Consider the following 11792-nt stretch of genomic DNA (forward strand, 5'->3'; position numbering starts at 1 on the left):
CAAATTCTTTTTTTTTTTTTTTTTTCTTTACAAATGCAGATATATTATGGAGGGAGATCATCTCAGAAATATGATGAGACAGTCCCCATGTGGCTTATACCCACCAGATTTCTGAATTCAGGAAGGCCAAACAATAATTTGCAAATAAGAAGTAATTTCCTTTCCTGAGATTGCTACTACATAAATTTTAAAACAGCTGTGAATAGTGAACTGATATATGTATTCAGGAGCAAAATATACAAAAGAAGAGTATTTTTGAAACACACCTCTCAATTTTAAACTAGAAATACAAGTAATCAACACAACCAAAATTTTAAGAATTGATACCTTAAGCATAGCTCTTAAATCTTTACTTGCATTGTAAATAAATTTCTTAAATTTGAGAAAGAAATAATTGTTACTGAGTGCTTTGAAATTTATGCTGAATGCCCCAATACGAACACTGAAATCTATCTTTAAGTACTGACTTTCTCCCCAAATTTAGCCTCCATTCCAAATGTCACAAACATGTCACCAAGATAAAAAAGCACCATCTAAGTGAGCAAGAGACCATTTTTTTGGATTAAAAAAATGTCATATGGTATTCTTACAGCTTCAAGATTTTTTTTTTCTGTTAGGCTTCCGTTTCATATACAGGAAAATAATCCTTTATTTGAAGCAACTAATCAAGATTTTAATGGTTTGAAATACACAACATGGATGGCAAGCCGTTATCAGTAAAATGCCAAATATACTCTCTTGTTTATAAGAGGATAAGAGGAACTTGTGACAACATCCATCTGAAGAGACTGACTTCCCTAAGCATCTTATTCTCTCCATGTGCATGTATTTTAATATGAAACGTGGAAGTCTAATTTGCTTATGAGTGCCACTATTAAGAAATATTCTACCCTGAGCTGCAAAGTGAAAACAAAAAATAAGAGCACTTACTTATGTAAGAGCTGTTTGGGAAAAAAAAAAAAAAAAAAAGAATTTGCCCTATTACTCACTCATGGCTTGACAACGTGCAACTGATATAAAACATTCAAAACCAAGTAGAAATGCATAGGCTTATGCTCTTGGAAGGGATTCTAAACCCTAAGCTATTGTTAGAGCAATTTCTACTGGTAGGTAAATCTAACAATGGTCATCACTAAAGAAAGATCTAGAGCAAAGTTAAGGTGCTTGCCCTGCTTACAGACATACACTGTGTCGTAGGACTGAGGCACACATCCCTTACACATCTGCTGGAAAGGGGAGACCAAAAGGAGCACGTAGCATTACGTAAGAGGATGGGAAGTGGGTGGGCTGAATAAATGTTAAATAACTGTCTAGATTTCATTTGTGGTGAGGGATAAAGCTGAATGCAGACAGAAGTCAGGTGAGTTTCGGCTGCTGAAAGAGCAAGACAGTGAAACCTGTCAGACTGACCAAAAGAACTATCAAAAGAATACAGAAAACAAGTCTAGATCCCATAAAGCATGAAGTTTCTCTCTAGATACAGATTTACATCTTCTTAATAAAGCGATAGATACCATTATTTGTACTGTAAAGAATACTGAGGAACAACCTAGAACATGCCAGATGTCCAGAACATGTGAGAAATCATCAGAAAAAGGTCCCCTTCCTTCAGTTAATTACAAATGGAAAGAGGAACATAAATTGTGTCGAGACCTGTTCCACAAGAGCAAAATAGTAACTTTTCTAGAACTCTGAAGTGTCCAAAGCTGCTGGCCAAAAAGCACGGAGCTAGGAAGATAACTCTACCTATACACCTGCTTTGGAAAAGATACAGCTTGGAAATAAGAAGCCTTATGATAAGAAAATACTGTTCTTAAAATATGGCCAAAATCTTATTTCTTTTTCACAGAGGAGCCGGACAGGCTACGTCATTGCATGTGGCAGGTGCAATCCCATTGTGTGAAGCCCGCCAGAGCATCAGGCAGTGGTAGGAGAGCTGCTGGGGAATGAGGCAGAGACCACGAGGTTCATTAAACGAGTCAGGATTTATTATATACGTGTAGTCAGCTATATATCAAGTCTACATTTCTGCTTTTATACTTCTGCATTAAAAATAGTCCACTTACTGAGAATAGTTGTTCTTTTCACTATTTTTTTCTGTTTTCAATCGATTTCCTTACTTTGTTTTATGGCTGTGTGAAAAAGTAACTTCCTGTCTGGCAGTTACAGTTAGGAAATGTCCATCTGCATCACAGGTGAAACATCCTGAAGCCAAGTACTTCTGATGAAAAGCCTTCCAGGAAGAGCTAAGATATGGCTGCTAAGAGGATTGCTTGAGATCAGCAGACTTAATGACCTTTTCAATGTGTCTCTTTTGCATTTTACCTCATCTAATATTTAAAATTGGTTCCACTTTAGCAGTGTAGAATGTGCTCCTTCATGAAAGGGAAAGCTGGAAGACTTGCTAAAAAATGTGAAGAAACTGAAAAATAAATGAAGACAATATCCTAGCTCCAGCTGATCAGAAGTCATTTTAAAAGCTTTTCTATGTGAGTTCCAACCTTACACAAAGGGTACGCAGACATGGATATTGTGTCATCCGAACGCAGTGCTGCCTGCTCCTGTGGCAGGTCCACAGTCTTCTTTATGTCTCCGATACTCTGATAAATCCACACCCTCTGAAGTAATTTTAAAAATATTTTCACTACATGGTAAGTCTTTTATTGTGTTCCATTTTATTGTTGGATAATAGTTTTTCTTACTTTAGCTTGGCTGTCTCCAGGGTATGTGAGTGTGGTCTGACCCACCCTCATGGCAAGAAACATAAATGCTTTCCTAAAAGTTTTTTTATATAATTTTCTTTGCCACCATGGACAGTAATAATGTTTCAATGTTCTTAAAGAAAGTAATTTAAATAATCATAACCCATATCTATGGTAAAAGGGAACTTCCCTCAACACATTAAATGCACTGTTGAAGCAACAGTTCAGAAGTTGAGTAGTAACATACAACATACAGACCAATGTGTCTACCCATCCACCTTACCTTGAATAAAACAGATAATGTGAAAAAGGGATTATTTGTTTTCTGTTGCTGTATTGACTGTGAGACTAGTCCTAGTTGCTTGGTACCACCTTGAGCTGTAAGAACTTGACTGACTTTATTCCACTTGCATATTCTAACAAATATCAGGTATACACAAAAATTTGACAACATTCTGCCTACTTGCCACAATGCTTCATAATAAAACAGCATCACAATACCTCCCTCTTTCAGGAATATTTCATAAGACACCAAGATCAGTAAAATGTGAAGAAAAACTTTAAATATTGACTGTGTCACCATAAGAACATTTCAAGCATGGCAACAGAACAATGATATAAATTATGGTACCACATCAACAAAAATACAATCCAGAGAACATATGAATGAATAATGATGTTTTCATGTGCATTAAACTTCCAGATGCAAGAACGATGTTTGAAAACACATGCATGCACAGCTAGAAATCATGTTCCTTCTTTTTTAGCCAGTAACTTACATGGTAGACTAAAAATATTTATATGATTCCCTTGGCTAGTGCAGACAGTACACAATGTTGAATCAACATGCTTAAACAAGACATCCTTTTCTATGCTGCAAGAGTATGCTGAAAAAAGATTTGGGGTTACAAGCATGGAGAAAGCTCCAGAATCATCATTTATCTTTTAATATTTCCTTAACCAATGACCTTTCTGTTATATCCTTTCTAAAGACAACAATTAATATGAGAAACTATGAGTAAGAAGGAAAATAATAAAAAAAAAAACTGTAAATGAAATAATGTAAAATAGTTATCAGATTTCCTAATGATCCAAAACTAAGGGAGGAAAGTTATCAGGTAAATAAAATTGAGTCCCAATTAAAACTAATACGAGACCATATCACAGTAATAGGTCTTACATTGCTATAGCAAGAAACAGTATAAATATAAATATAAATTGAATGCAAAATTTTCTTGGCTACAGTCAAAATTATGAAAGAAAAAGAAGTATGAGAGAGCTCTTTCTTCATTTGCAAAAACAAACAAACAAACATAGATGTTACCCTTCCTTCTCTAGTTCTGGCTTTTTTATAGCAATCTTGTGTCAAGGTTTGAACTTCTTAAAAACATTTTTTTTTAGTGTTGAGTTTGACCCCAAGTCAGTGAATTAAAATACAAAACAATAGCTTAAATGTAAAAAAAACTCTGTACCTTGGAAAAGCGCTGAATGGTTACACTGAATGAGCTTAATATGAAGAATTGTATATATTACATAAAGCACAAAAGAAATGAAGTATACAAGAGCCATAATATTGTTTATATTACAACTTAAATTAATACTTCAGTTTATTATCAGGGATAGTTTTCTACAATATAAAATACAAAGGGGTACATAAGATTTTGCTCTGTTTTGAATAGTTTTTTTATCCTTTGGGCAATATAATCTGAATAGCTAATACAGTTGTTTCTAAAAATGAGTATTCCTGCAGTAATTTAATTCCTTATGCAGAACTCTTCTACTTTGGTGAGTACTTAACACCTTACTTATTTTATTGAAATAAATTGAGACTTCTGTTTAAGGAGATCTCTTCACCCAAGAGAAGAAATAATTTCACAAGTGTACCCTCTTTGTAAGTAAAATTATGGCCTTTCTGAGATCACAGTTGCATAACAATGTATTATAAATATCTAGCTTTAAAAATGGATTTAATTTCACACTAGCCTAAAACCATGCCAAACAAATGCATTTAGCATGGTAACTGTTTATTGAGTTTGACTAGAGTAATTTTGTATTTGAAATTGTTCTGTAAGGATTCAATGCACAAACCCTTTAGAGTCAGCAGATTTCATTTGGCATCGAATGGATACTAAAACGGATCTCTGAATGAATACTTCTCAGAAGTACATAGTACTATTTTCTACTATTTCATTACAAAACCATTACAGATTTACATTAGAAATCATGACATGACAAAAATGTTCTGCTTTGTTTTTAAACAACTCTGTTGGTTAATAAACTAAATTTCTACTTCATTTTATAGTTTACCCTTCCTCACAATATGAGTAACTACACCATGGAATGAAATTCTGTTCATTTTGAAATTCTGTTCATTTTGAAATCAATAACCAGCTGCCACTGACTTCAGAAATGTCAGAACTTGATCTGTTGCCTCTCTGGACCATGTCAGTTAGCATTTTTCTTTCATCTTGGCACGCTATAGCCATAACACAATGTAACTCACCTATTGTAGCTGAAAAATTAGTGTAAAATATTCTGTATGTGTTAAATTTGCACTTTCTGCGTTATTCTGATGCTATGTTTAATTACTTCTCTGAAATTAAAATGATTATCATGCAATAAAAAATAAAAAATAAATCCAAAGTGCTTAGTTGCTTGACCTCTCTAATTCTTTAAGACTGCATTTTAAGGTGAAGGGGGGAACAGGAACTTACCTACTTGGCACTTTGGGTAATAAGTTGCCATTTGTCCACTATTGCATGATTGTCTCTTATGCCTTTTTCTTACATTTGTATCAGTGGTCTCCCATTGTGGACTTTTTCTTTTGTTTATTCTGATAACAACTTCAGAACTACCAGCAGGAATATCATCATGGCTTACACCACTACTTAATTTTCTGCTGTGAAACTGGTCATCCAGCCTTTCAGTCACTTTAGATGAATTAGATCCTTTAGATGTTTCCATTTCATTTTCTTGTTTCTTTAATGCATTTTGCTTAGTAGAATGGGACCTTAAAAGAGGATGTCTTTTTTCTTCCAAATAGGCAGGATGGCTTTTACTTTCAACAGCTTCAGGAGAATAAATGACATTATTTAACTTAAATGAATTGTGCTGCTCAATATGGTTGATTTTTCTTAGAAATATTCTACAATCTTTAAAGGTTTTGGCTTTCCATGTATTCTGAAACAGTTTATCTTGGCTTTGTTCTTTTCTACCATTTTGCTGGCAACAAATTGTTCCATTTGTCTCTGCATGTGACTTATATAGTATATTTGCTAAACCGGGATGTGGGTTAAAGTCAGAAGATCCCATCATCTGTTGAACAAATGCATCTCTGGCTTCATTTTCAGTTGGCAAGAGGCTACTCTGAGATTCTACCAAAGTCTGAGTGGGCTGCATTTCTACCGTGTTTTTTTCCTGGAGCTTGGGCATTCCATCATTGCTTTCCCCACTTGTACTTTTAAACAACTGGCTTTGGCAAAAGAACTGTAAATTTTTCCTTTTTGATTTCCAGCCTCCAGAAGCCTGATTATACAGCTTTTTTTTTGTTTGTCCCCACCTATCATGCTGTAACTTCTTAAAGTCATTTCTTTTTAATCTGGCTAATGTAAAATTACTTTTCATGCTTAAGACTGGAGACCTCACCATGTTATGTAATATCTGTAGTTTCCCTGCTGGTTTTGAAGGAGAGGATAGTGCAAACTTTTTAAAGTGCTTTCTGAAAGGGCAAGTACTAAGGTCAGATTGCTTAGTTTCCACCTTTATCTCTCTAGTACTAACTACTTCTAAAGGATTGCGAGCATTTGCCTTTCTCACTAGAGAGAGAGACTGCGTTTCTGTAGTTTGCATAAACCAGGTGCAGAGCTCATTCATATTACACTTTTTCTGAAAAAGCATTTTTATAGGTGATGTTTCAAGTTCTACAAGGCAGGAGTCTAAAGGGTTTGACATTTCAGTGTTACAGTCCTGTTCAACGGGATCCCTGTTTTCACACACACATTTATCAAACTCATTTCCCCCCACTCGCAACCAGGTATTAGTTATCTGTTCAAATCTATTATTTAGTTCTTCCATCAACGTGTCACTTGAAGTGGAAGTAGCCCACCACCTGAGAGAAGGCTTCGATGAAAAGATGGGATCTGATGATACTTCATTAATGGGCCCAAATTCGCCATCCTTAAGATCCTTTTTTGCACTTCCTGAATTTCGCATTTCTGAGGTATCTTTGGATGTGGCGCTCTGATTTGATTGCCTACGTCTTTCCTTTTGATCTTTAGCTTTTCTCAAATGGAGCTTATAAGACTTATGTAACAAGGCACTTCTACAAGTAAACGCACTAGAGGATGCTAATGAATGCAAAAAATGCAGTGAAGGTTTTCTGTCTCTAACAGAATGTCTTAATGGAATTTCACGTTTCCTTGACACTGTCGTAATAATGTTGTTTGATCCATCTTCTCTAGAATCTTTCTGCATGCTCTTTACTTGACCCATATTATTGCACAGTTGATTGTTTCTCTCCTGTGGTATGTTTTTTTCTAACACATTCTGCTGTTGTAAAGGAGGCAAACAGTTGCTAATACTCACTTTTCTTTCCTGAGGTGAAAATCTATTAATGGTCACGGATATACCAGAGATTTTTACTTTTGCTGGCCTACCGGGCTTTCGAACGGTGGTTAAGGGTTTCTTAATTGGCCGTATAATATTGCTGCAAGGGTGTGGTGATGCTAGGTTACTCTTGATAGGTCTAACATAGTCATAACCAGAGACCTCATTTTCAGTAGAAGGCTTCTGTAAGGCTTTTACTATTTCACTCAAAGCATTTTCAGTTTCTGTGCTATGCCGCACTTTGCTGTGGTCATTGGCAACATTGAAATCAACGTGTTTTGTGGACAGAGTGCTGATGACATTTGGATTACCTTCAGAAACGTATCTTTTAGTTCTTCTCGACCTTCCAAAAACAACCGTCACAGTAATATTTTTGTTGCTGTTAACGTCTTCCGTGACTGCTGCATCTGATTTGGTACTTTTACCATCACTGTTAAGTGCAGGTCTATGTTCTGTATTTTCAGTTACGTCTATTTTTGGTTTTGGAGGCCGCCCAATAGGTCTCTTAACCTGCTTAACAACTTGAGGACCTATTTTCTTTGGTCTACCAGGCTTTCTTTTTAAAACTGATTCACTGCTACTGTTTGATTTCTCCACAATTTCATTTTGCTTTGAGTCATTTAAGTTAGTTTGAACAACTGCACATGAGTTTGTAATTTCTTCTGCATAAGCACAGTTTGATTCCTCCTTGGTATCATTCTCTTTGCAATCAAAATCCTTGTCACAGACTGCATGAGAAAGATTCTTTGTGGTCTGTTTGTCTAACACAGTGTTTGCATGCCCCTGAAATAAACAAATATCTGTGTTTCCTTTAGAAGATGCAGTTGCAGATGTCAAAGTGTATTTGACTCCTTCACTACTATTAACCTCTGAGACGAACATAAGCTTAATAGGACTTGAGTAGCTTAAGGGAGATGAGATCTCCCCAGCTTCAGAAATTGTATGTGAGTTCTCATTATTGGAATTAGAACTGGATGAATCAAAGGTCAGAGACTTCAAAAGGCAGTCATTAATTTCTTGATCTATAGCCATCTCTTGTTTGTTTGTCGTCACACACACAGTTTTAGTTTTACTGCTGCTTGGCACATGTGAATGTGGAAGGAAGCTTTGTCCTGTGTATCCAGTTTCACTCAGACTGAAAGGTAAACCTCTTCTAGCAAGTGGGTTGATAATCTGTTCATAGGCATTATCTTTTAATTTTTGGCTTATTTTGTAAGCATCCAACCATGAGCTGTTAGTCTTTTTAGCTAAGTTTATTGTATCTTCTAAACGCTCTACAACGACTTGCAGATTTGTGTCTCTCACAATTTTGCTTATATTTATGTCACCGCACCTGTCAGCATGAACATCTTTATTTATTTCCATATTTTCCAAACCTTCTAAAGACTTTTTTGCATCAGATGATTTCCTAAATACAATATTGTTTGTTACATACACTGAATACCATCCAGGAGGCACAATGTTGCGTTTAGTTCTGCCTGGGATTTCATTGCTTTCCTCCTCCTGAGGAATCTGATCAGACTCTTTTAGGCTTTCACAATCTCCTTGTGTTTTTGCAAATTTAGCCTGGTTGGCGGCAACAGCTCTGTCTTCTGAAAGAAGTAGAAAGTCAGGGCTGGTTTGAAAATTATTAAGAGGTAGTTTGAAAGACTCTGTTTGGTGTACTGGAAAGCACGTTGGTTTGGTTTGGCAATTCATACGCGGATTACTTTCAAGACATTGCAAAGCTTTATCTTCTATCACTGTAAAACTGTGTCTTTTGTTTGGGTATATCTTATCAAAAGTCTTTGTAGATTTTTTTGCATTTCTATCAGAAATCGACTTTTTTCTTACAAGTGTTTCATCAAGGCTTGCAAGCTGCCTCTTGATTTGCAAAGACTGTCGCCGAATGAATGGTGAATCAGGAGAATTATACATTGCAAATAATGTTTCCTGACGCTTGCGGAATCTTGTTTGGATAATTTTATTTTCCATTTGTTTATCATGTTGGCGAAGTAATTCCATAAAACTATAATCACTTGCCTTAGCGTTATGCAAAAGGGAGGTTATGAAGTCTCCTAATTTTACATCATTTTCTGGTGCCCTGTCACTATTAGAAAACTTTACAAGATTTGTTGCTATGTCTGTAGTGTCTATTGATTTTAACTTTTCATTAATACGGTCCATTAAATCTTGCAAAATGGCATAATGTTCACTGTTCTCAACCTTCTCAGAATTTATATAATTTTTGCCTTCTTGATCTGTTGATTGCAGTGTTCCATCTGAGTATTCAGCCAGTTTTCCTCTGCATGTTTTACCTTCATATTCAAATTCTTCATTGCTACTTTCAGCTGGCAAGAGGGATGGAGGCTGGTTGATGGATATTTCAAGCTTGTTGTTATCTAAAGTTGGAAAATCTATGCCTGATCCTTCTGATATTTCAAATTCTTTACTCTGTACAGGTGACAGGGGAGGTGGTGATGGGCTGCGAGATCTATTTGAATTTTTAATGCTGTTTAACAGATCACAGTCCTTAGTTGAAGACGTACATGCTGCTGCTTTTGCAGAATGCCTGCTAGAATTTTGCAATTGTTCAGCACAATACTTATGAGAACTACATGCTTTGTTCACCATTGTCTTAATACATCCAATTGCTACAGCTTGGCATGACAAAGAATGGAAATCTTTAACACAAACAGATAGAGGTGGTAAACAAGTGTTTGGTCTTTGATTTCGTAAACAGCACCTTTTTGTCAGCACATGTCCATTGCAATTGCAAAATGAAACGTGAACATCCTCTTCTGTAAGGGAACTGGGAGTTTCAGAGTGGACCAAATGTGTTTGCGTGCAACTGCAAGCTATAGGAACATTTTCATCTTGTATTAGAAATTTTAACATAGCCAAAGTCTGTTGCCAGTGATATGAACAAAAAGTTTCCAAAACTTTGTTTAATGCTGATTTTCCTTTTTCCAAACTAGTTGTTTCCTCTGAATTTGCATCAGCTGTTGAGCTTGAACTGAAAATGAAAACAAATCAAAACAAAACATAAATTACAGTAAAACACCATATCTAATGTTTGTTACAATGGCTAAGCTCAAGACTAAAAACCTGAAGTCTGCCAAACAGTTCTGTTCTATTTGCACAGTTCACTCAAATTTGCAAGTTTTACTAGAAATGATGTGCATCTTGTATACAGCAGTGGTAATCCTACCATAAGAAGAAGAATAATCAGAAAGAAACTAAGGGACAAATAGAATAGTTCTAAAAACAGCTTCTCATATCTAAATGTAATTACAGTAGTGTTAGCTTCCTCATATTTCAAATTGTCTTGGTCATTAGTGAAGTAAAACCTCACCATGAACCTGTGGGGCTTATTTTTTACTGCCATTGCACAAATGGGAGGGAGGGTAAATGACTTGCCTAAGGTCACAATTCAAGCTTGTGGCTGAGGCAAGAATGGATCCATCTCTCCTGAGATACCTCCTAAGATGTACACCAAAGTGTATTGACTGCTCTTAGGATACTCGTTTAAGATCCTCTCAAAGACATTTCTTTTTTTCCTTCAGTAACACTTAATAGGCTCACAAAGAATTTTTAAAATAGACATTTGCTACTGTTACGGTTCTTTTCAGATACAAGCTTCCCTTCTGTTTTTTAAATAAATTACAGTGGTGCATCACAGGCTCTTCATTGCAATATATTACACAAACATATACACACGCACACACAGTTTCCTTATACAGAAACAGAGATAATCACCACTGGAATATGAAACTGCTGTGTCAAAGATTAATATCCATTAAATCTCAAATATAGGGTAGGTCTGTATCTAAGAAAGACTTCTGAGCAGTTTTCTCAAAGATATTAACTCAAAATAAAATCACTGATGAAATACTACCTTAACTATTTAATTCATTTCTCATAAATTATTAAAACTAATGTAACTACTTACCTAATCAATCATTTATATTGAAAAGCTGAAAAATTTCCATGGTAGAAATTAATACAGATAGTTCTTCAATTAAATACAAATTCCTTACACTGGATAGCAACTATCACCAGATAGTTACCATCTAATTCAAATGTTTTACTGAAACCAATTGCATGAGCAGAAAGTATTAGAAGAATTCTGTTTTAGAAAAGTATGTATTGTTTAAACATATCACCAAACTCTGAACATGACACTAACTTTTTGTCCTAATATTATCTTATGTAACTTTTTGCATTTAAGCCTGTACTTCAGAAAACCTTCATTTTGGTTAGTTTTACAATTGTGCTGAACAAGGAACATACATATTTAAAATGGAATATATTTATTAAAAAGTTACCTATTTTTTTGTTAGCTCATACCCAACGTAATTAACATCAATAATAACTTTTAGCTTCAGGTTTCTTACTGGAAATTATACACACAAATTTGTATTTTTAATGCCCCATGTGGATTTTAATGTTTAGAGTTTGAAAACAGCCAACTATGCTTAATAATCCTTTGTGTTCTTTCCTTCC

The 11792-nt window shown here is 35.2% G+C and overlaps 1 protein-coding gene across 5 annotated transcripts in view; it reads right to left on the reverse strand.

The window, feature by feature from the left end:
* LCORL (ligand dependent nuclear receptor corepressor like) overlaps nt 1–11792 on the reverse strand; it is an 80441-nt gene that overhangs the window by 7601 nt on the left and 61048 nt on the right. For 2 of the 5 annotated variants that reach the window (XM_068679986.1, XM_068679989.1), the window contains one exon: nt 829–10302. The exons of 1 other annotated variant lie outside the window; for it this stretch is intronic. In XM_068679986.1, the coding sequence (XP_068536087.1) occupies nt 5388–10302 (4915 nt within the window). In that variant the 3' untranslated portion in view covers nt 829–5387. Of the gene's footprint in view, nt 1–828; nt 10303–11792 lie in introns of those variants that run through there. 2 more of the 5 variants (XM_068679987.1, XM_068679991.1) reach the window with 2 other exon arrangements.

The sequence above is a fragment of the Anas acuta genome, chromosome 4 (assembly GCF_963932015.1).
Source record: "Anas acuta chromosome 4, bAnaAcu1.1, whole genome shotgun sequence".
NCBI classification, from domain to species: Eukaryota; Metazoa; Chordata; class Aves; order Anseriformes; family Anatidae; genus Anas; species Anas acuta.